This window comes from Ctenopharyngodon idella, chromosome 7 (genome assembly GCF_019924925.1).
Source record: "Ctenopharyngodon idella isolate HZGC_01 chromosome 7, HZGC01, whole genome shotgun sequence".
In the NCBI taxonomy this organism is placed as follows: Eukaryota; Metazoa; Chordata; class Actinopteri; order Cypriniformes; family Xenocyprididae; genus Ctenopharyngodon; species Ctenopharyngodon idella.
Window position 1 is genome coordinate 36,454,396 of NC_067226.1, and position 26,420 is coordinate 36,480,815.

Here is a 26,420-nt window from a genome sequence, read left to right on the forward strand (position 1 = left end):
TTTCATAACTTTTAAAGAGCCTTTCATTGTAATTTTTTCTTCTTTTTTTCACTTTATATAATTTCACAAAGTAGAATTTTGAATCATCAAATAATTCAAACTTAAAAAGTTTTGTGGGAAATACATTTGTTTATTATAGAAAAAAAACTGCACCTCAAACAGCCACATTTAAGGGTTTTTCACAGAGCAGGCTGTCTACAAAATAACAGTATAAGGAGATACTCAAAATGGATTTTGTTCGACCACAACAGTCATTTTTAAGGGCATCAATATAATACTGATCACCCTCTGGACTTTTTACAAATGTAATGAGATGTTTTTATCAGCAATGTTGAGAAGTAAATTTAGCACATTTAAAGTCCTGTTAGAGTCCAAGTTGCGTGTCACCACAAAAAAATAAAAAATAAGGGAGGAAATTTCTGCCAATGGCAATAACTGATCAGCATTTGATTGAGTCCTTGGCACTGAAATGGTTTTCTGTACGTTCTCTTTAATCTCTCCTGCGGTGTATGCCATATTGCAGCTTTAACCCATAAGGTAACCACTGCAAGATAAACACATTTAGATAATGATCAGAAATACAAAAAGTTCATCAAATGCAAGACAACAGAGAATAATCTAAAACCACAATATGATTATGCATGTATACAGCTTTAAAGAAACTGCTGAAACATTGCTGCTATCTCCAAGGTCTGAAAATAACAACAACAAATATAGCTGCAAGCAGCAATTAATGGGGCCAAGCACAACAACTGCTACAATAAGTAATTAAAGACATTTTTAGATTATTTTAGCCAAAACAGGTATTTAAAAAAAAAAAAAAAAATCATAAATAGAATAACTTGTAATATGATTTAACGTCAGTGTGGGATGACAGTAGCCTCTTTTACACCGTTGGACCAAACGGTTCTAAGAACGGTAAGGAAAAGTTCCAGTCATATTTCCACTTCAGCTTGGTTTACACGATTACAAACCGTTCTCGGCCCAGCATTCTCAGCATTGTTGTCTCTGGTTGCTGAATCATGCTGGTAGAATGCGTGTAGTGACATTGCCACTTAGGATTGGTTGCTTGACTGTTGCCTGGCTAACAGTTTTTTCTTTAGCTGGCCAAGCGTGCTATTTGAGTGAAGTAAACCAGTTATTCATAAAATTAAAAGAAATACCTGATCATCCTCCATAATGCTGTCGCTATTTACATCTCATACATCTGTAAACACTTGCGTTACCAAGGCAACAACTGAAGCGTTTGCATTACATTCCATAGAGCTCTTTTATAAGCCCCACAGTGGAAAATGAAATCATATCCGTACCAGCTGGGCAACAGCTAAGCAATGAGAATGGTTTTCCCTGATGGTGGAAAAGCAGTTGATGGCACACACAAAGTTTGGTGTCAATATGCCAAACCATTGCAAAGACACAGCCTACTGAGCCTAGGATTCAGTTTGGCATCATACTATCAAATTAGGTAATGCGATAAACAATAACGGTTTGGTCTATCAACACAAAAACCACAAACTTTTTGCCGGCATGGTCTGAAGATGATCAATCAAATTTGGTAAAAATCCTATAAAATAAATAAATTTAAAAAAATTATGGATTAATTGGTATCATTGTTATCAGTATGACTCAAGGAACATAACAAGACCAGTCTCATGACAATAAGAAAAATTATTCAAAAGCTCTGCCAGTAGCAATAACTGATCAGTGATTGATTGAGTCCTTGGCACTGAAATGATTTTCTGTATTATCTTTTTAATCTCTCCTGCGGTGTATGCCATATTGCCAAATTTAAGCATTTATTTTAAATTTAACTAAAATTTTTGACCACAAGGTGGCGCTGCCTGAAACTTTTTTTTTTTTTTTTTTTTAATCTAGGAGTAAAACTGGATATCATTTGACTTATAATCATTACTTCTGCCGGTGCGCTGTGGCAAGCTTTATGCATGCGCTTGAGCACTGATTAGGCTATGTAGGCATTAAAGACTCTTTATTGCGATTTATATGGTTTATTAATAAACTTGCGATTAGTCGACTAAACGCTTGAAATGGATGACTACTAGTCGACCAGAAAAATCTTTAGTCAAGGGCAGCCTTAGTTATCATACAGATTGAAAGCGTGAAAAGTCTCTCTCCCTCTCTCTCTTTTTATGTGTGTGTAGCCTATATATGCGTGCGTGCATGAGGGGGAGGGGTGCAATTTTTGAATAATAATCAAGTAATTCCCAGCGATCATCGAATATTATTTTTGCTTGAAATGCCCATCCCTAGCCCCTAACAAGAACAATTGTAGAGCCCACCCAATCGGCCCAACAACGATTTCTAATAGAGCGGATGAAGGTTTCCCCATGCGTTCGGACTTTTCATTGTGTCAAAGTAGTTTAATTCCAATTAAACTTTTATCTGATTCCATTTTATTATGACCTCGAATTTAGGTTAGAATGCCAATTTATTATTGACCATTTACAGTGCATCCGGAAAGTATTCACAGCACTTCACTTTTTCCACATTTTGTTAAGTTACAGCCTTATTTCAAAAGGGATTAAATTCATTGTTTTCCTCAAAATTCTATAAAAAATACCCCATAACAACAATGTGAAAGAGGTTTGTTTGAAATCTTTGTAAATGTATTAAATATAAAAAAAAATAAATAAATAAAAAAAAAATAAAAAATCACATGTACATAAGTAATCACAGCCTTTGCCATGACACTCGAAATTGAGCTCAGGTCCATCCTGTTTCCACTGATCATCCTTGAGATGTTTCTACAACTTGACTGGAGTCCACCTGTGGTAAATTCAGTAGATTGGACATGATTTGGAAAGGCACACACCAAGGTCCCACAGTGGATGTCAGAGCACAAACCAAGACATTAAGTCCAAGAGTAGACCTCCGAGACAGGACTGTATCGAGGCACAGATCTGGGGAAGGGTACAGAAAAATTTCTGCACTGAAGGTCCCAAATGAGCACAGTGGCCTCCATCATCCGTAAAGGAAGAAGTTTGGAACCACCAGGACTCTTCCTAGAGCGGGCTGCCCGGCCAAACTGATCGATCGGGGGAGAAGGGCCTTAGTCAGGGAGGTGACCAAGAACCCGATGGTCACTCTGACAGAGCTCCAGCGTTTCTCTGTGGAGAGAGGAGAATCTTCCAGGAGAACAACCATAAAAGGCACATAACAGCCCACCTGGAGGACTCTCAGATCATGAGAAACAATTCTCTAGTCTGATGAAACAAAGATTGTACTCTTTGGCCTGAATAGCAAGCGTCATGTCTGGAGGAAATCAGGCACCACTCATCACCTGGCCAATACCATCCCTACAGTGAAGCATGGTGGTGGCAGCATCATTCTGTGGGGATGCTTTTCAGCAGCAGGAACTGGGAGACTAATCAGGATTGAGGGAAAGATGAATGCAGCAATGTACAGAGACATCCTTGATGAAAACCTGCTCCAGAGCACTCTGGACCCCAGACTGGGGCGAAAGTTCATCATCCAACAGGACAACGACCCTAAGCACACAGCCAAAATAACAAAGGAGTGGCTACGGGACAACTCTGTAAATGTCCTTGAGTGGCCCAGGCAGAGCCCACACTTGAACCCGATTGAACATCTCTGGAGAGATCTGAAAATGGCTGTGCACCGATGCTCACCATCTAACCTGATGGAGCTTGAGAAGTCCTGCAAAGAAGAATGGGAGAAACTGCCCAAAAATAGGTGTGCCAAGCTTGCAGCATCATACTCAAAAAGACTGTAATTGGTGCCAAAGGTGCTTCAACAAAGTATTGAGCAAAGGCTGTGAATACTTATGTACATGTGATTTTTTAGTTTTTTATTTTTAATAAATGTGCAAAGATTTGCAAAGATAAAGCAATTTAACCTTTTAACTACTGTTAAAAGGTACCCATGTAGCCCCATACAGAATAACTTAGTTAAAGCTCCGACAATAATCAGGGGTTATGGCCAGTACTATGAGGTAATAAATACAAACCCATGCTAAATACAAACCAAGATCAAATACGTACTTAACCATGGTCGCAGATTTGCGGTAACAAAGGATACGTCGTAATCTACTAAAGTCAATAATTTCAGAGTAAGTCAGAATAAAATCAGATGTAACAATTTATTAGGCAGGTAAATGTATCATGCCAATTACAGAATCAACTCAAAGATAATTGATACAAAACATCAAATGCTAAGAAATAAAGAGTAAAAGATGCATACCTGACATCAGAAAGATACATACTGCTGAGTGTCTGAAGGACACATAGCATAAGGGTCTTTCGCACCGGAGGAACCTTTTCATTGTCCTAGAACTATTGGCTGAAGTACCCAGATTTTGCCGTGTTCGCACCGCAGGAACTAGGAACGATTTTAGTTCTAGGAACTCATTTTGCGGGAACTAAATTAGCTTCCACTTCAGAGTAGGGTCTAAACCAGCACTATAGAAACTATCAGTGATGTGAGTGTACGTTGATTGGTCAAACGCATGTCACACACCAGCACCTGGCATTTTTAAAAAAGCTGTGTAAACATACTTACTTCACGAACATGACAAACAGCGATAACAGCATTTACCTGTTGTCTGCAGGGCTGTGTTCTTTTCTCCGCCTCCATGATAGTTAATACTGAAAGTTGTCATAGGATATTTCGTCTCTTAGCCCCACTTTTTGCTCTTTCAGTCGCGTAAATTATGTATTTACATTCCATCTCCATTATCACGAAACCCACGACACACAACAAACACAGCTCCGATCACTGCATCCTCCATCCACCAGTTTTTAGCGTTTGTAAATGCTACGCTTAAAGACGCCGCTGTCGGCCGCTTCACAGTTCCTATTCCAGGTGGCCTGGGGGAGAAATTAGTTCTCGGGGAACTATCCTAGTGTCTAGATCCTATAACAGAGTTCCTAGAATTATTCGGTGTGAAAGCCCCTATTATGAGCCGATCTGGCTACAGAACCATGCCTTGAGCCCTTTGCAGCATTTCCTTAAATAATCAAGGTCCCATACTTGGGTAGTTTACACCTTACTGAGGACAGAAGGTAATTTGCATGAAAGACCCTGGAAGAGGGCACACCCACTACAGTAAGCTAAGTATCTCTAAACTCTTAAAACCTTTATTATTACCTTTTGGTTTACTTCTGTGGGGATAAGACCATTGTACCAGTCGCACTGAGACATTTCAAATGATACCAAACATGACCATCACATTAAACCATATAGATTTTTGGGTGAATTTCAGGTCATCTCCACATGTAAAGAGAAAAGATGGGAAAGAGGGGGAGAAGAAAAGGAAATGTAGATTAACACAATACTGAGGTGTGATCGACTCAGATGGGTTGCTAATTTTGCAAGAGAGAGTTCAAATGTTAATTTCCTTTGTTTTCTCAGAGTGTAGCCCCCTCGGTCCAGACAGTCTGGTATCAGTCTTACACAATAACACAATACCTTGAGTGCTTGGCCCCTAACAATAATAAAGAATGTGTAATACAATATAAACATCTAAATGTTTAAAAAGTTAATGTAAAGTGTAGTGACTTACGGCAGTTTCATTCTCATGAAGACTCTGGCCATGAAAAAGCTCAGTAGCACACTGACAAAGCCGATGAAGAGCAGGAGGAAACGGTTGAGCTTGGGAATGTTGGGTGCATTAGAGCGATCCAGAATTATGAAGCCAAGGCCTCCCATGGTGAAGAGAAAACTGGATGCCAACCCCTCCATGATGTACTGCCCATTCACCCTTTAAGAGAGAACACAATCATTCAGAGACAGACTAATGTTGCACTTAAACGCGTTTATCTAGCTACAAGGATCACAGAAGCACTGTTGTGCTGTTCTGCACATCAAAAATCAAGGTATATTAAAGTGCTCCTATTATGCAGGTTCCTAATATTGTTTTGGGAGTCTCCTACAACAGGTTTACATGCATGCAAGGTCAAAAAACACTTTCGTTTTCTCATAATATAAATTTAATTTCACCTCAGTTCTCAATGTTTTGTAAACGATTAGTTAGAAGCAGTTTAAAGAATCAGTCTCACAAAATCCCTCCTTTCTGTGAGCCTACACTGCTCTGATTGGTCAGATGGCCCAATCCTTTGTGATTGGTCTACTGCGCGCACCGCTCGCTGATTGCCATAACTGAATGACAGCTATCAATTTGCAAGACACTGTATACAATGTATGGACAGAAAAGAGCATTGATTTTACCGTATCAATTTGAGCCCGAGTCCGATGATGAAACGTCTGAAGTAGTCGATCAACCAGAAACTGATCCGCAATCACGACTGGAGTTGGACGTTTCTCTATAGTAAGTATCACCTTAGTTTGCATATTTATAAGACGTGATAGCAGCGTTGTTGTTATACTTTATGTAGGTGCACCTGTGGGAACTGTATCAGAATGCCAAGCGAAGCTGAAAACCTCTAACATAAGATAAACATTTAGGCCAGATGTGTACACAGACTTTTTCAGAATAACTATTAACAAAGTAAAAAATGGCTATATCATTGTTTGACATTACAATGTTTACAGGGAGAATACTTCAACTAGTTAGTGCAGACTAGCATCTTAACATCCAATTACAATACAGATAGAGCTCCACTCTATTGTAATAATAAAAACGCAGAGGAAAAAAACAGTTTGTTCTGCAGTTATGTAAGCGAACCGAGCCCACAACTATGTTGTAAACTCCCACGTTAGCCGAGCACAAACATGAATAGCTAATAATGCATTACACTTTGTAAACAAAAGTCGTGCTCCATCCTTGATCATTACTCCAAGTAATAAGACAGACAAGCTGCATTAATCAACACATTTTTAGACAATATTGGACCCACAACTGAATAGCAGAACTACAGAAACGTGAGTTAGCCGGTTAGCAGGAGACATACAGACTAGGGGTGTACGTTACACAACATAACATAAATTATGAATTTTGAATGATCGCTAGAAAATATAAACATCAATTATTAATCATACTTACAGGTTGAGATTCAGAGGAGCAAGCTGTTCCAAAAAAACTGGGCATTGATCCATATTTTAAGACTAAACATTTTGTGAATCCTGCGTTAAACTCCCAGAGGATTGAGAAGCAGTCATCAGTAAAATGACGGGAACACAACAAAAGATTGTACTGCTGTGGTATTGTTGAAAAAAATGAATTTTCCCTGGCGCCTGCGTGCGCAATAAGTGGGCGGCCAATATGCTAATGTTTCGTCGTGATGTCACAACGAAACAGCTTGGGATTCGTTCTACAAATGACTAGTTTAATTTACTCAGAGTCGACTCTTACTTTTGAGAGACAATAACTTTATATACGGTGCACTTTCAGATTTAAACTGTTGCAGGATGTTTTCATTCACTTAGAGCTATGTTACAAACTACATGAAAGGTCATTTTAAAAAATCCATAATAGGGGCATTTTAAAACAAGTTTAAAATGCATGGACACTAACCACCCTCACAGCTGTTCGTCATTTACCTGTGTGTATTTAGTTCCTGCTCGTGTTCAGTTCTTTGTCCAGTATCGTCAATGTTAAGTGTGTGTTGTTGCTTGTTTGCCTGTCTGTTTTATATTATTAAACCTTCGTATTGAATCTCATTCTTCGTCTTCATCTGCCTGTCTGCAACCTACCATGACAATAATAGATTAAAAAAATAAAAAATAAGAAAACGAGACATACTTGTCTACCATTTTATGTTTCTGTGAAGAGAGCAAAACATTTGAAACGCTGATTCATCCAGTAATGGAATGTAGTACAGTAATGAAGCGAAGTCTTTAAATCATTAAAAAAAAATAATAATTCAAATTAAAGCTGCAAGCAGCGATGAAAGGGCCCTCGCACCCAGGCTCACCGCCACCCGTTGGCCTTAGGAAAAGAGTGAACAATGGGTTACATGCATGTAAGCGAGTAAATACAAGGGAAATATGGCCAAGTCATTTCAAAGTGCCACACTTCCTGCTGCCAATAGGTGGCGCTTTGACTGTAACTGAATATTGCCATGTAGATGTCTTCAGGCCAGGACTATTATCAAACATGTGAAGTTTGGAGCAGATCAGACATTGTATGCCTGAGTTACAACAACTTCCTTTGTCATGGCGTTAATCGCATACATTAACAAATGGCCAAGTTTTGCATGATTTAACATGTTTCTAGTATGTTTGGCACTTCGTGGCATATTGAAATGTTTTTCTGTGAGTGAATTACAGTGTAAAGCATGCCATTTCCTGTTGCCAGCAGGTGGCGCTATGACTAACTGAATATTGGCATATAGATGTCTTTAGGCCAGGACAGATCCTAATTATCCTAATTATTGTTAATATGTAATTCATTTTTCCAGGAGCTCTTTGCTTCTACCTTCAATTAAATTGCAAACAGTGATTGTATATTAATCACCTAAATTATTACATTATTAGCTAACTGCATTCTCCAAATTGTAATGTTGACATGCATTCTCTGTAAAGCTGCTTTGAAACGATATGTATCGTGAAAAGCGCTATACAAATAAATGTGAATTGAATTGAATTGAATTGAATTGACAGATCGGACATTGTACGCCTGAGTTACAACAGCTTCCTCTTTTATGGCAAAATATCAGACTTTGTCAGGCTGCCACAGACACGTCCTTCAACGAAAACTCTAGATCTTTGCAATTTATCATCCTTAAGGCCTTAAGATTAGACTGACGATATATGATGATGTTCTGGTTAAATCTTTATGAGGAGTTAATCACAGTGTAAAACATGTCATTTCCTGTTGCCCGCAGGTGGCGCTATGATTGCAACTGAATATTTGCATGTAGATGTCTTCAGACCAGGGCCTGTATGTATAAAGCCGCTCAGAGTAAAATTTTAGTCTTAAGTGTGTCAAAATTCTAAGAATGACGTAATTTACTCTTATTCCTAGACTTAAGAATAAGTATGATTCATAAAGGTTCCTAAGTGTCAAGACTAGGTCTTAGCTCCTAAATTATGTAAGAGTGCTGGAGAGGTCTCCTAACCTATTAGGAGTAACAAGATGGCAGCAAAGAAGAGGAGACACACGCTTTCCAATGAAGATATGAAGTATTGGAGTTATATGATGACATGGAGTTGATAAAATGATATAAACTTGATTGTCAATTCTTTTTGTAACTGACCTAATAAGAAATGTAATAACTTTAAATAAATGTAATAAATATTACTTAAACAATAATTAATATGTTTAATGCATTTTAATACATTTAATGACTTTGAATAAACTTTTTATAACTTTAAATGTAACAACTTCTCCCACTCTACAAATCAATGCTCTGACTGTAGAAATGAAATAGTAATTACCTTTTCTTTTTTTTTTTTGGTAACTGGAAAAATGCAGCAGTGCACCGGTGATGACTTGGACCCATCAGTCTACAGTAAACAGGCTCTTAAATAGTACTATTTCTAAACTTACCACACCAAACATAGTGGCCAAAACTGATGGGCAAAGGTTTTGGGGTATTGTGAGAGGAAGATGCGATATGCCAGACCCAACAATGCAGGAGAGCTGAAGGCCACTATCAGAGCAACCTGGGCTCTTATAACACCTGAGCAGTGCCACAGACTGATCGACTCCATGCCACGCCGCATTGCTGCAGTAATTCAGGCAAAAGGAGCCCCAACTAAGTATTGAGTGCTGTACATGCTCATACTTTTCATGTTCATACTTTTCAGTTGGCCAAGATTTCTAAAAATCCTTTCTTTGTATTGGTCTTAAGTAATATTCTAATTTTCTGAGATACTGAATTTGGGATTTTCCTTAGTTGTCAGTTATAATCATCAAAATTAAAAGAAATAAACATTTGAAATATATCAGTCTGTGTGTAATGAATGAATATAATATACAAGTTTCACTTTTTGAACGGAATTAGTGAAATAAATCAACTTTTTGATGATATTCTAATTATATGACCAGCACCTGTATGTGTGGGAAGCACTGCATGTTTATTGCTTTGGCAACATTGTGCTATCCCACAGTCATGCCAATAAAGCTCAACTAAATTGAAATGAATTGAACTGAAATGAATTGAATTGAGAGAGAACACAACCACAACACACAGGGCAATGGCTAAACTTTCTGAAGTGTGGTTACATTTCACAAAACTAGATGCAGACAACGCTATTTGCAATATGTCTATAACTTGAAAAGCGCTTACTCCAGCCCGTATATAATCTATGCACCATGTTGCGAGCGTTGTTAAACTCATAGCAGCGTTCGATGCAGAAACCGCTCTCATGCACGCTCTGCATGTTGCTACATACTATTAAATATTGTCAGTCATATTTTCCATGTGGTGTTAGCAGGGGTTAAATTGGGATTTGTTATGTGGGGGGCCTTGTGGTTTCAGGCTTTCAAGGGGTGCACGTGTGTATGCAAAGCCTACAAAATCTTATCGACTGACAAACTTTAAAATATAAGTTGACAAAGCCCTCTGCTATGAATACTAAAATGCTGATCAAAATCATTCTAGATGCTGGTAGTGTGCAAAGCTACATCTGATAATAAAATCTTTCTGTAGGCCTAAAGGAGAGCATATAAATACAAAATACAGTGTTCAGCATTAAGCCCTGTCATGTGCTTGTCCTTTGGACAAGTAAATCAGTCATTCACTTGTCTTGGGAAAAAAAAAAAAAAAAAAAAAAAAAAAAAAAAAAAAAAGGATTTATTCGTGGTGTAAATATAATTTATTTTGAAGCAATATTCTCAACAGAGTTCCATCAGCTTTTACATATTTAAATTTGCATATTTATGATATTTACCCCAAGGACATTTTTTTTTTTTTTTTTACCTTTATAAAGCTTTCCCCTAATCTTATTAAATATATGCTTCATCTTTTATTTCACATTTTTACAATTGATCAATAAATTCAATAAGAAAAACATTTTATTAGATTCTTTAAATATTTTTTATTATACAAATAAGAAATGTTGGGAAAATTATACTTTTAAACATGAAACTGAACCGCCAGTAGGTGGCAGTAAGTGACTGTCTTAGTCATTCATTCGAACAATTCGTTCAAACAGCTGATTCATTGAAAAATGAGGCAGGTGTTTAGGAATGGGCCATTGAATCTTTGACTCAAAGGCAACATTTTGGGCTGTGCAGAGCCATTTATGATTTTGTGGGAGCTATGAATAAAAATAAATTATATAATTCACAATTTTCTCATTTTATTTGTTTTATCCTATCATTTTAATGAGTAGAATAAATAAACTAAGACATTTTTAAATACTATAAAAAAGAAAAGGAACCCATTCTCTGAAATGTAGAGTATATTTTAGATATATAGCCACCATAGACATTTAGAGGGACAAGTCTCCTCAAAAATTAGAAATATCCAAATTGTCCCTCAATATTTGATATGATGCTTCTCTGCACTCCATTACGTGCAGCTCTGTTTGTTATTTGGATGACAAAAAGTTTTAAAAGCTTTCAGGTTGCTCTGTCTTAACAGTCTAACAGCGCTAGTCAATGTCAAAATGAGTGAGATGGCCAATCTAATCAAAGAAGGCGGGTCTGAAGGCCCCGATATACTTCAAACCAGTGGCGGAGGCAGAAAGTGGATGGTGGGTGGGCCAGAATAATTCACATCATCCCATGTTTTTCAACTGGCTTAATTTGCTTTCCCTGCATCATTTGGCACTGTAATAAGTTTTCCCTCAGTAATTGTTTGCCTTATCGCACTCATAGGTTTGAGTGTCATGTGCCGTGTTGTGACCGAAAGAGTGCGCGAGAGCGGGAGCACATGTGCAAAACAGTTAATATCTAATTGTGAATTATAAATGTGTTCCCACTCTCGAACGCTCTTTCAAGCACAACACATATAAGCCTTGTGTGGCATCTTCTAACAGCCTATATAGTTTTTCTCAGTTACAGACTAACCCTAACCCGAAACTATTCATTGAAACTTAACCTGAACCCGACCCGAGCCCAACGGGCCCCGAAGAACTCGCGGGTTTCGGTTCGGGTTAAGTTTTCATGAATAGCTGCAGACCTCTAGCTCCTGTTAGCACATAGTGTTAGCAGCACCAAAATGTCAGAAACTGTTCAGCCTTTATGTTCAAACTGAAGTTGGACTATGATGGAGAGACTCAAGAATAAGTGACAACATGTAGAATGCAACAGGATGTTTCTGAATGGTTAGTTGCTTAATTTATATAGCTGATGTGGGATATCACACACAGTTTCTGCCAATCTCACGTTAACCTTGGGTACATATAGAGTAATATTGCACCTTCATATCTCCGAAAAGTCTTTAGTTTTATCATATTTATAAAAGATAGATACGCTGTACAGAGTCTTTCCGAAAAAAGCCGAGCTCCTGGAGGCGTGCCTGGCGTCAGTGCCGTGGGCAGAGCTAAAGAGTCACGAGTGTGCGCAGCTTTTGCGTAGAGATCGTCTGCTAGCTGTGACATCATTATAAATAAAAAGGGAACAAAAACATTCGTGTTTACATTTTATGCACTTGCACGCCGATTGCCAACAAAACACAGACATCTGATGCAGCTTTACTCACCACCCGCGATCTGCAAATCCAGCGCCGAACTGGGACTTGTTTACAAAGTATTTATCACTGAAATCCTGGGAACAAACAAACATACGTGCACAACTCCATTGCTGCCCCGGAAAAACAAACTTCATCCACTGTTCCCTTAACGCTGGGTTCTTTGGGAAGCTCAAAAAGGTAATCTTTCTCTCACAACCAAAAAAACACTCCTTTGTTGACAGGAGCCTGGTCTCAATTCGAAGGCTGCATACGTCATCAAGGATGTCTTATTTAAGAAAAGTGACCGTAATAAAATTGACTGATATTCACTGTGAGGTGTAAAATACTGTAATTTCTTTCTTACTTTGCAATCTAATGGTTATTTTTCTTAAATGAGACTGCCTCGATGATGTAAGCAGCCTTCAAAGAGTGCAGCCCCTGAAATGGGACACAGCCATTGTTGAAAAATCTCTCTGCTTCCGTATCCCGAATGAAACGCGTTGATGGGCGTGCTCTTGCTCTGGGTGATGTGTGTGAATGCTTATCAGGGAGAAGTGCTTATACAAGGAATTCCACCCTTTTATGACGTCATACAGGCCATACTCGAAAAAAATTCAGCAAAACATGTCCACAACCGGAAGTTGTATATTTGGCACAGAAATACTCCGTCATATGTCCAACTCGTGTTTTGAAACTTTGGCCATGTTTAGCATGAGAATGTAAATAAGTCAGAATGCATGAAATAGCATTACACCCCCCTTTAAAGTCATTGATTAGCATATTCTGTCATGATAATCTATAAATCGCTCGTGTGGGAACTGTTGTAAGATGCCTACAGAGCCAGAGAATATATGCTGCATGAAGATAGAACAGGTATAGTTTAGTTAATTATTAAATAATTAGTTATAATTTGTCATCTTGTCATCTTGCTTTTATGACATGCTATTGCATTTGTGTTACGTACTGTATTGCAATAACATGGCGTCACCCCTTTGACGCGTGTTCTCGGGGGCAGGGTTTATGTAAATTTTAGGGTTAGTGATGTCACCAACCCAGGAAGAAGCTCGTTGTAGCGAAACTCAATAGAACGTTCCATTGCAACACCGGCGCCCAGCAGCAGCCCTGCGTTTTCGCCATTTTGACGTGAAAGTGACTCGTCGGTCCACTAGTTTCTATGGCAATACCAGCTGCTTTGTTAATAATAAAAAAATAAATAAATAAATAAAGTACATTAAAGCTAAAATCCAACCTGAATGACAACACTAGTAATCATCAAATCCTTTTAACAGTTTATTTTACAGACTTTAAGTCTTCCACTTTTTTCACAAAACCTTTGCTCTCTAGAAACCCAGTCAGTTTGACTTAAACTTCTTTGAAGTTCAAGTATTAGCATTATAAACACTGAATTAATACCAACATATGAAATTAAATTAAGGACATGCATCAGAAAAATTGGGAATGTTGGACAATAAATATAACAAAAAATAACAGCTTGTTTTTGCAGTGTTGTATGTTAAAGCAAAAGTGCCCAAAAGTGGGAATTATGTGATAACGGACACAGAAATGCACCATGTATTATAAGATCATTATGTTTGTAGCGTGATCCATTAAAACGTACAATATATATATTTCAATTCAGATAGTGGAGTAATACTATTATTACTCCATTAGGTCTGATCTAGATTGTTCGCTGCAAACGTGATGATCTTAAATGTATTCATTATTAATTTACTATTAATAAATGTGTAGTGTTGAATAAAATGGAAATACTCAAAGTAGGCTAACTACGTTACCTCAAATGGATGAATGGTTGGATTACACAACTGGTAAAATAAAACATGTATAAGACAATACAACATTTACTGTAGGTGCCATAAAATTTAATTTGAAAAATGTTCTATTGCGCTTCAGGGGCCGTATTCACAAAACATCTTAAAGGGTTAGTTCACCCAAAAAATGGAAATTTTGTCATTAATTACTCACCCTCGTGCTGTTTTACACCCGTAAGACCTTCGTTGATCTTCAGAACACAAATTAAGACATTTTTGTTTAAATCCGATGGCTCAGTAAGGCCTACATAGGGAGCAATGACATTTCTTCTCTCAAGATCCATAAAGATACTAAAAACATATTTAAATACAGTACAGTACAGTGGTTCAATATTAATATTATAAAGCGACGAGAATATTTTTGGTGCGCCAAAAAAAACAAAATAACGACTTATTTAGTGATGGCCGATTTCAAAACACTGCTTCAGGTGAACTAACCCTTTAAGGCTAAAAGTAGCTCCTAAATTGCCAATTTAGGAGAAACTCTTAAAAATAATGGGCGTGTCAGTCCTAATTTTAGGAGTCCTAAATTTTTGCTCTAAGAGTATTTCACAAAGCATTTTAGCGCTAAAACTAGCTCCTAAATCTGTTAAACGTTAGGAGTAGTCAAGAGGACTCCTAAGTCACTAAGACCAAATCACAAACAGTCCTAATCCACCTAAAGACACTGTACACCATGAGGCAGTAGTGAGAGCCTTAGGTGCTGAAGTTTTTCTTCATAAATGCAATACATTTTGATTTATAGATTTGAATCTACGATGAGATGCCAAAAATAAATCTTTAACAAATAAATATTGTCCGATTACCTGTGGCAGTGGTTTTCATGAGTTCACACTTACAAATGATTGAATAGAGTAAAAAACATATATATAAAAAGCGTATTTGGCATGCTGTCCAAGGGGATCGAGGGCTCCGAGCTTGGAATTTAGCCCAAACCCAAAGTTCTCCCCGTATCCCCAGGACCCCAGCCGAGAGTGAGGAGCAGGGTAGTGGAGGGATGCAGAAAACTGTCGAAGTAACTATAGGCGAGTCGGCTCTTGTCTGTATATATATTCCTCCTCTCGAGCTGATTAGATAGACCGTTTGAATGCATTCCTCTCAGACTTTGTTTATAAAACATAATTTGTCGCTTTAATTCTGCAATCTCTCGAGATGCAGACATCCAAGAGGCGGACAATTAACTGTATATACTAGTTTAATTAGTGACACTTAGCCTTCATTTTAAAACCTTTATTTGAATACGGCAACATTTTATTAAAAAAAATATTTGAATAGGGCAACATTTCTATTTTTAGAACCTTTATTTTAATATGGATACATGACACCTCATTCTACAATATTTATTCTACACCTCCCCCATCAGCCAATCACTGTGTGTATACGAGGTCAACCCCGCCCCTACTCTTAGCTTAAGCTAAGAACTCTTAGTGGTAAGATAAAATGTTTTGTGAATACGGCCCCTGATTTAGTTGTGAAATTCACAGATTTTGGGTGCGTAAGATGTGAAGGATTCTATGGTCCAGTTGGCATTTTCACCCCATAATGGTGTTCCAGTTGCGTTCCAGTTCGTTTTTTAAATGCCCTTCCCTCGCTAACTTCCCTCAGTCTCGTTGACTCGGATGTACGTCATTGCTTACGTTGCATGAGTGCCCACTACTGGCGAAAACTTTGCAATGGGCTGAATTGGAAAGTCCTAAGCCCTTGATCACTTGGAATCCGCAATGGAGCTGATTTATTATTTATTTTTTCCCCTTACAAAATTGTCTAATGCAGCATTCTATATGTATATAAGTGTGTTTTAAATATTTAAAAAAACAATTTATATATAGACTCGCTCCCTCGGTCAAAATCGAGGGAGCAAGGGTCTGTCCATATAAACTTCCTTCGTTCACGTCACGAAGTGAAACGCACTTCAAAATGGTGGCAGGGATTCCCCCGAGGGGAAGTGCTTAGGGAAGTGTGCGTGTCTAAAACTGGAGTGGAACGCAGCCCTAGCGGCTGTTGCCCAAAAAGGATAAGAGTTTCACCTCTTGGGTTCTATACTCTCCAGTTGGTATTTTCACCCCATAATGGCGGCTGCGCTACCAGAGCGCCATCTAGTGGCTGTTGCCCAAAAAGGATAAGAATTTCACCTCTTGGGTTCTATATTCTTTGGTTGTAGTCCATAAACAGAATTCTTTAAAAGAAAATACCTCCCTTTGCTTTGAACTTTGAGCATCGTAACTTTGCAGATGTTGTTTATGCTCTAACAGCAACAATACACACTAACTAAAGTTAAAAAAGTGAAATCATAATGAACCACCCCTTTAATGTAACATCTTACCTGTTGCTGCCATAATAATGGACCATTTCAAATGTTTACATGCTTTTACTTGTGGGGATTGTGGGAGATTGGAAGATGCAAAGGACACACTTGATGCATCCTTCAAAACCGGCTGAATGAAAGGTGCAAAACAAAGGCTGCCTTCAAAAGCTGCATTTAACTCCACTTTTAGACATAGCACTTCCCCTTGGGGGAATTCCCACCAGCATTCTGAACTTGCATTCAACTTCATCAAGTGGACGAAGGAAAATTATTTGGACAGAACCTCAACCCCTCGATTATGACCAAGAGAGCGAGTCTACTCATATTTACACTTCAGGCAGATCCACAGACCACAATGCAACACGATTGTGACGTCATAACAGCAACTCACACAGTGGGCTTCATAACAGATTCGAAGTGTTTAGGGGCCAGTTGCACCAGCTGGACATAAAAAAAGTTGGGTGTAAGCACTACGCAGGACTTAGGGTTAGCTACGTCTGATAAATATTTAATACCTGTTGCACCAACTATACTCGGTCTCCCTTTTCTGATGATGTTCCTGCTGCTAAATTTTCATATTTCCACAACAATATTAACAGCGCTTCAAACACATACACACTTTTCAAAACATTTAACTCGTTCCTCTGTCCCCCTCCACCATCACCCGCCACCTCTTTAACTGCTGATGATTTTGCTAATTTCTTCACTGACAAAACATTAACCATCAGCAGTCAGTTCTCAGTTCCACACACAAAGGAACTTGGACCATCGACAGCCACAAATCTTCTCTCTTCCTTCTCTCCCCTCACTGAGGCAGAAATATCTACCACCATCCCCTCACACCTTCTACAGGCCATCTCTCCTACACTTTTACCAGCACTCACACACATTATCAACATCTCTCCACACCGGCATTTTCCCTACCACATTCAAGCAGGCTCGGGTAACCCCACTACTTAAAAAACCCACATTAAACACATTACATGTAGACAGTTACAGACCTGTCTCTCTCCTACCATTCATAGCAAAAACACTTGAACAGGTTGTTTTCAACCAGGTATAATCTTTCCTCTCACAGAATAACCAGCTGAACATCAACCAATCTGGTTTCAAGAGCAGCCATTCAACAGAGACTGCACTTCTGTTGGTCACAGAATCCCTGCGGATAGCGAAGGCTGATTCCAAATCATCAGTTATCATTCTGCTGGATCTATCTGCTGCCTTTGACACCGTGAATCATCAGATCCTTCTGTCCACCCTGTCATCACTGGGCATCACAGGAACTCCACTTCACTGGTTTGAATCCTATCTCACAGGTAGGTCTTTCAGGGTTGCCTGGAGAGGGGAGGTGCACATCAACTAATCACGGGGGTTCCTCAGGGTTCAGTTCTTGGACCCCTCTTCTTTTCCATTTACACTACATCACTGGATCCCATCATACAGGCACATGGTTTCTCATAACATTGCTATGCTGATGACACACAGCTCTTCCTTTCATTTCATCCAGATGATCCCACAGTACCTGCATGAATCTCAAGCTGTCTGGCGGACATCTCGGCATGGATGAAAGAACATCCCCTGCAGCTCAACCTGGCAAAGACAGAGCTTCTCGTCTTCCCTGCCAATCTGAATCTACAGCACAATTTCAAAATCCAGCTAGGTACATCATTGATTACCTCATCAAGGTCGGCCAGAAATCTTGGAGTAATCTTTGATGACCAACGGGCCTTCAAAGAACACATTGCAAAGACAGCTCGGTCATGCAGATTTACACTACACAACATCAGGAAGATCAGACCATTTCTAACAGAACATGCAACACAACTTCTCGTTCAGGCCCTGGTCATTTCTAGGCTTGATTACTGCAATGATCTTCTGGCTGGACTGCCATCGTGTGCAATCAAACTTCTACAAATGATTCAGAATGCTGCAACATGTCATGTCTTTCATGAGCCCAAAAGGGCCCACGTCACACCTCTCTTCATCTCTCTGCACTGGCTACCACTTGCTGCTCGCATCACGTTCAAGGCATTGACGCTTGTTTACAGATATAATATAGGGCCTATCACTTATGTTATGCTATGTTGCTTGCTATGATTTTACACATTGGGCAACAACATTCCTTTTTCTGTCCGACAAGCTTACATAAGACAGTAAAATGTGATTTTGTAACAATGTAACTTTTTTTAAACAAACATAATATCACTCACTTTATTAACATTTTAATTATAAAGTTATGTAGTTTTGGGGGACTTATGGTATTTTTTTATTATTTATTTGCCTCAATTTGTAATAATTTAAATATATAAATTTATATAAAATAGCAACATTTTATGTAAAATCCATTTTAAAAAAAGATCTACATTTCTCATTTTCATTCATGGTGATAGACATAAGAAAATGTGACTTGGTTTATTGGACGATTGCTGACATCTACTGAAAAACAAACACAGAAAGGGAGGTTTTTCCAGTGTTTACATCTGACTATATTACAACATGAATACAAACTTCATCTCCAGAGCTGCTCTGAGAGTCACTTCATAAGTATTTTACCATTTAATTTGAGAAAAACTATTGTAATCATACACACAAAGAGAAATTACTATTGTAGTACTATACACTACTATTGTATTACTATTGTATGGTATAATGTACTGTAATACTGCTACTACTACTACTACTAATAATAATAATAATAATAATAATAATAATACAATAATTAAGACTTTATTTTTGAAGGAATAATCACACAATTTTTCATCCATGTTTTAATTTTAACATTAATTGGGGGGGGGGGGGGGGGGGGGGGACCCAGAATGAGAAAAAAAAAAATGTAAGTTTAGAGCCCTACATATTGAACTGCATAGCATCATATTTTTTTCCATTGCATCGTATTGCATTGAATCGAATCGAAATCGGACCGCACTGCATCGATAGGGGTGAATCGTTTTTTTTTTTTTTTGGCCGGAATTCTTTTTGGCGATCTCTCTCTTCTGTATTTTGAAATATTTTTTGTGTGTATTTGATCGTTTGGACGTGCACCCGAAGCCCAAAGCGTAATTGATCTGTGATCCGTTTTGGAGCGCGCATACACAATTCAGCCTGGGGAACAGAGTCTCTTGCGCGGATTATTGTGCTTTCAACGTTTTAAAACGTTAATAATAATCAAATATGTCCCGCAATTTAGCAACAGTAAAGAGTGCATTTTACAACAATCACCGGTTGAGCTGATTCTGACATTAAGTTTGGGTTTATGGAGGAACGAATGCGACTGCTGTGAGGAAAGGAAGTTGTGCTAGACGAAAAGCGACTAGTTTATATAGTTTTACCACAAATACCTTCTTTCTGATGGTCCTTGGAAGCCAAAATCGAAATCAAAAATAAAATGTGCTTAATATCACAGGTCTAAAGTGTAAGCAGACGTTTGAATGCTCCTCCATCGTCACAATTAAACGGGGCTTTAATGTTGTGCGCGCGCTGTAGCTTCTCTGGTGAGCTCGATCTCTCTTCTGGATTGCGAATAGCAAAAATTGCTTCATAGACAAATGTCCTAATATTATTGCATATAGAAACAGCTGGCGACTCTGGCAAGATAGAATTAGCAAGATAATGTCTATAGCAATAATAAATGTATGTGTATTTTCTTCATAATTTCTCCAGTACCGATAGCTCGATACACCATAATTTAACCACGGGGCCCATTTAATACCGGGTTTCGGTACTTATATACCCACACCAAAGCAAACAGAAGAGCATAAAAAGACAGGGCAACTAGAATTCAAAATTAAAATATATAGTTTATTTATATAAACTATATTTGTGTATTGTTATTACGATTCCCGGTCCCGCCCACTCCCGCTAACATTTTTTCCCGTCCCAATCACGTGATTAATAGTGATTTTGGCTGTGTCCGAAATCGCCCCCTACACCCTTAAATAGGGCACTATTTGAGGGGACAGCCATTTGTAGTGGTGTCCAAAACCATAGTGGGCGATGTTGAGTGCACTCATCCAATCCCAGAATGCACTGCAATAACGAGTGTACAACTGATGCACGCTCAATGGCTATAGAATACCAATAATGCACTGTGAGAGTCGTGCGCTGAATGAATTCCCGTGTCTCGCCAGGAGATGGCGCCCGCAGCTGAATCAATCATCCATTCATTTTCCAAACCGCGCTGGTCCAGTATAATATCATACAGGTATAATTTCCTTTTTAATTGGTCATTAAAACGTTTAATTAAGGTTTGTACATGCTAGTTTTCATGGCAGAGTTTAACATAAATATCCATTACTACTGGAGCTGCCAGTTTACATTTCAAATGATTAAACAGCAAGCACAAACTATGTGAAATCGGCAGACCTTACGGCGCACTCGGTGTTCGAATTCACTTACTCGTTTCATTCACTCCTTCAAGTGGACTATATTAGTGGAGTGATGTAGGGAATAGTGAATGGGGCCAATTTCGGACACAGCCTTTGTTTCCCATCCCGTGGGATTCCCAAAAAAATGTCAGGCTGCGTCCGAAATTGCATACTTCGCTACTATATAGTATGCGAAAAACAGTATGCGAGGCGAGTGGTATGTCCGAATTCATAGTATTCAAAAAACAGTAGGCGAGAAGTACCCAGATGACCTACTGCTTCCGCCCCAATTCTGTAGTATGCATACGACGGACGCTGTGCTATCCCGTGAGGCCACAGGAGAGGATTCTTCAAAGTACCTCAGGGAAAAACAATGTTTATTGTGGTTAAATTGCACTTGTTTAACATAATGTAAGTAAAAGGCTGACTTATTGAAAGTTTAAACAATGTGAATCGATGAGAAGATTTTGAGAGTCGGCTGTAAAAAGATGTTTAATCATTATTACTGAGAGCACATCAAGCTAACGAACAGATCGAGCTACATCAGCTTGTTAACATTTTTATTTAACGGAGACGTTCGCTGTTAAGCAGTTTAATGAGATTAGAAAACTTAACGGACAGCAACATTCAGGCGGCAGTAGGTCGTAGGGCTGTTTGTAAACGTTATGTAAATTTTTTTTTTTAATTTTTTTTTTTAGAATATGTATATACTATTTATTATCATTATCACTGTATTTATTTATGTATATAATATTTAGGCTGTGTATATATTGTGTGTATTTCTCTCTCCCTCTCTGTCATATATATATATATATATATACACATTATTTATTTATATATGTATTCAAGTTTGTTTATTGATTCATGTGTCTTTTGTTTCTCTTGTGTATTTTTATATGCATTCATTTATAACAATAAATTACTTAATTTCGTTGCTCCAAATCAGCCTCTGTCATGATGTTCAGACATGTCTTTTTATTCTGAGGTAAAATTTGCTAGCTAAATAGGTGATTTATATTTTGACAAATATTTAACAAAAGCGTGATCTGCGAGCAGCTGACCGACGCCCCCTTTGAGCTATTGATTGAATCGACGTTAAAACACAGATGAAAGGGCCGCGGTAAGCATTAATAAAAACATTGCCGATGAAAGCGGAGTAGAGCGGGCCCTTTAAATGTTCGCGCTGTTGTGACGACGCATGACACGTGACAATATTAACATGACGGATGTAGTACGTCCGAATTTCATTCATACTACCCATATTCATACTATATATTATGTACATTTTAACGGTCGGGAAGTACGTTCAAATTCAAATGTAGTACCTACTCACGTAGTATGCAATTTCGGACGCAGCCTAAGCCTCTAATCGGTAACATTAGCTGCTTCAAATGTATCTTTAATGTATCGTATCGTTGGCTGCATCGATGCGTATCGTATCGGCCTCAGTTATGGAAATGCACATCCCTAATACTGATTGCATGCTGACTGTCTGTATCAAACGAAAACCATTACCTGTACGCCAGAAAAGCCACTGGCCGCTGATGTCCGTGTTCGTCTGTCATTGATCCGACACTAGGAGGTTCAACGATCACATCGTATATGATGCCTGAAGAGATCAGAAGATTATATCAGCATAATCACAGCTTTGTTTGGTCATGTGGAGAGTAATGTCGCACTTTATTCAACTATTTTAGCAAAGTAATAATTCATTCTTGTTCATGTCATATAACAGAAGAGCAAATCATTCTGTCTACGTGTACGATATAATTTGATATTTATGAATGCTAACAGCATTGTCAGAGAAATCAGGCTAACTCGCAAGATTATTTCACAAAGCACGGAAGCATACATCTTCATATTCACATAAAGTCTAATACACAACGTCTCTACTGCAAAATATAACTTGTAAAAAAAAAAAACGGTTGTGCTGCTATCTGCACAGACAATATGATAAGGGTTAGTAGCTAAAGGCTAGTTTAGCCTGAGATGGCTTTGAGACTCTTACCACCGGTGATGAGAAAATATGAAACAATCACGACGGCATATACGGTCATTGCAGAAGGCATATGTAGCCATGATGGTTTTTTAAGTTTGATATTCGGGCATTCAAGTACAGCAAACGGTAGGCTGAAGAGAGTCTCCATGGTTTAACTCAATGCTATATTCCAATGGTTGCCCGGCTAATGCATACGTCACAGTGTTCGTAGAGCGACGTGTCAGGAAGAGAGTGTGGAGTTCCGATTAGGGGTGTTACGGATCAACTGGGGATCATGGGTGTGTTTCAATCAGCTCCCTAGTTCAGTAGTCAGGGCACTGATCAGGGAGTCGGCCATTTTAAGGGCTGTCTCAATCGCAGAATCCTTCCAGGGTACTGAACCGTTCGCTCCCTAAAAAGTCCCACAATGCACCGTGAAAACCAGGGAGCGTCGACCATAGACATTATAATGTCTATGGCGTCAACGCTCACTATGCTCCCTTAACGGAAGTTCTGAAGCGCGAAACTTAAATCACGTGAGCAAAAGCACTACACATAATGACGTGCAATAGATGTTTTTTTTAAAATACAAAACATTATTTTATTACATTTCAGCATAAACATACATCGCTAGACAGGTAATTAACATAATCTAGCAAACATTTATAATTTATTTACGGCTGAAATGCTGCACGTATATGTAACAAGCAAAGTATTTATCATAATGTACTTTAAATAACATTACAAGTATAATGTCAGAAAGATATCAGCTCTGCTTTTGTCCATGTTGTACAATGAGGACGTCGTCACGTCGCCGGAAATAGAGTCATAAGTGTCCCAATGTGTAGTGAGCCAGCGTCCTTTACGGTCCTTACCAGTGCCCGAATTCCTGTACACGATATACTGATTCGGGAGCTAGGGAACTGATTGAGAACACACCCCATGTTAACTAGAGACATGCGCGTGCACGCAGATATTTTTACCTGACTTTCCAGCAAATGTTGGACAGCGCTAGATTCGTCACAGGGAATTTTCCACGGAGGAGATTGAAAGGCTTTCCACATTATTTGTGAATGTTTGTATTATTATTAGACTTTGTTGTTTCCCCTGTCGCTGTTCGAATTTATCAGAGGCCGTTTAATGGAAGTTTTAATGCGTTTTCATGTCGCGTTTCACAGACCACGCCCAGATTATTTTGTTTACATTCGTTTCAATGGAATTCGTTTCTGATGACAGTTTTGTAGGTGCATTAAATAAAGTAGCTATTAGGATTCTTTAAAGCGCATGTGTATATCTTTTTTTTTTTTTTTTTTTTTTTTTTTTTTTTAATATTGCTTTGAGCAGCAATGTTTCTATGGTTTAAAAAGGACGTCAAGCATTTAAAAAGAAGGAGTTATTTAAATGTTCTTAAAGAGTGGTCAAGAGGGATAAACAAGCAATAGTTATACATTAGGTTATGCATATAATTTCTAATTAGTGATACACAGATAGGATGCAGTGAATTTTTCCAGAATATTTATTTAAGGGAATGATCAACAAACATATGCATAGTTAACAGGTGTTAAAGCAAAATCACAAAAAGCCCTTTTAACAATACATATAGGCCTAGCTTCAAAGTAGCATTACATAAAATGCATATGTACATTACTATGAAGAGAAATCTGTTATGTCAGACTCTCAATAATGTTCATATGGCAAAAATGTATGGTTCTTTGATAATAGAAGTATGGTTAGTTAACATCATTCAGTTAAGCAGAAACATATTAAGGCAATGATTACATATTGTGGCCATAATGATTATAATATAAAGATAATTTTGCATGTTGATTCAGAGTTGGTGTCATCTGAAATCCTTGCAGGTGTTGCCCTCATCTCTAAATCATCTAAAATCTTCACAAAGGCTGAATCCAAATGTTAGTGAGGTCAGTACAAGTCAAATAAAAATAACTAGCATAATTCAAAGTTATATTACAATATAAAGAGGCCCAAATTTTATTTATAAAACCGACAGACTATTGTGTCATATTTTCAGTTTAAGAAGTCTGCAAAAAAGTGAACAAATAGCTTTTCCTATTTTAATTCTTTGGGAGAGAGGCATGGTATATGTGTGTGGTGCCAAATGATTATGAGGTTAGTGATGTATACTGTCTTTTGGAGTTAGCCAAATGTGTAACAATTCAACATATGTCCTGCTTACATAAGTCATGAAAAACTTGTGGTTGCCACTGGTTAGTTGTCACAGGACTTTCATACAAAAGACAGTATGGAAACTGGAAAAAGAACCTATGAGACATTAAGAAAGATATTACAGCATGGTACATTTTCAGTTGTTAAACACTGTTTAAACATGATGTCATCTTTAAAATGTAAACATGCCATACATGTGACATACACAGGGGGTTGGGAAACCTTACTGTGTTCATCACTCATATTAAAGAGTTTGGCTTTGAATCCTGCACTGCTCGTCATGTTTTCTACTATCAGGAACACAAGTAGTCTGACGAGAGACCAATATGTAGTATGTAAAATGAAAAGCAGGAGTAATGAACTCAGAGAATTTACTGAAGATAAAGTGTTCTTCAATGTTCAAAGAATAACGATTAACAATTAAATTCAAGCACGTAACTGAATGTACAATACATACACACTATTACTATAAGCATTAAATTCAGATATTTTAATTGATTATATGAAACTTCAGTATTAAATACAGAATTGTTCTAAACAGAGTTCTGTTCTGCTATTTGAATCGTTTAGAAAAAAATAAAACACATTATTTGAAACAATGTGTTTTTTTTATAATTCCTAAGCCAATGCAAAATGTTGAGTTTAGATCAGTCATGAATCCAGAATGAAGTTGCTTTATGTCCAGGGAAGAGGATACAGAGGTTGTACTTGAAACCTAAGCAAGAGATCTCAGAAAATAAAATCAACAAAATCAGTAAAATCACCTAGAACAAACTCAAGCCAAACTCAAGAGATTTTTTTTTTTCTTAATATATGTAATCACTCATAAAATAAATAATTTGATTATGAACAATAGTAAACAACAGATCAATTAACAAGACTTGATATATACAGATCATATGTAAGCTGTAGAATCAACAGATAACTCTTTAAAAATGACTACATAACCTTACATGTTTGAGTCTCTATTGCTGTATATAATAAACTATATAAACACTTGACAATTTTCACTTGCTCTGATAGAGCAAGATAATTTCTTTTATTTTCTTCTTTAGTCAAGTTTCCTCTTTAGTGTAAATGCGTTTAAATTCTTCATTTTCTTCAGCAAAAGAGTTTTGAATCGTGTTGACTCTCTCGCGAGAAGTAAATCACAGTTTCTTTCTGTTGCAAGGCATGTGATTGGCTGTTTGCCACTGATGTCATGCATTCATATGCACGCGCTCCACAAACTCAGGATCAAAGCCTGAGTTGACAGAG

The 26,420-nt window shown here is 37.9% G+C and overlaps 1 protein-coding gene and 1 long non-coding RNA gene across 3 annotated transcripts; both read right to left on the reverse strand.

Moving 5' to 3' along the window:
- Positions 1-109: 109 nt before the first annotated feature.
- ostc (oligosaccharyltransferase complex subunit) lies at positions 110-23,261 on the reverse strand. Of its 2 annotated transcripts, none has more exons than XM_051901275.1 (4): positions 23,007-23,239; positions 22,514-22,607; positions 5,540-5,737; positions 110-544 (listed from the first exon to the last, which is right to left on the reverse strand). In XM_051901275.1, exons 1-4 carry the CDS (start codon positions 23,143-23,145, stop codon positions 526-528), a joined length of 450 nt encoding a protein of 149 aa, XP_051757235.1. In that variant the 5' UTR covers positions 23,146-23,239; the 3' UTR covers positions 110-525. The 2 variants fall into 2 exon arrangements, with proteins under 2 accessions (XP_051757235.1, XP_051757234.1); XM_051901274.1 differs by lacking the exon at positions 110-544 and adding an exon at positions 5,118-5,169 and having other exon boundaries at positions 23,007-23,261.
- LOC127516532 (uncharacterized) lies at positions 7,623-19,426 on the reverse strand. Its single transcript, XR_007931010.1, has 2 exons — positions 12,531-19,426; positions 7,623-12,420 (listed from the first exon to the last, which is right to left on the reverse strand). It is a non-coding gene; the product is annotated as an uncharacterized LOC127516532 (long non-coding RNA).
- Positions 23,262-26,420: the final 3,159 nt, after the last annotated feature.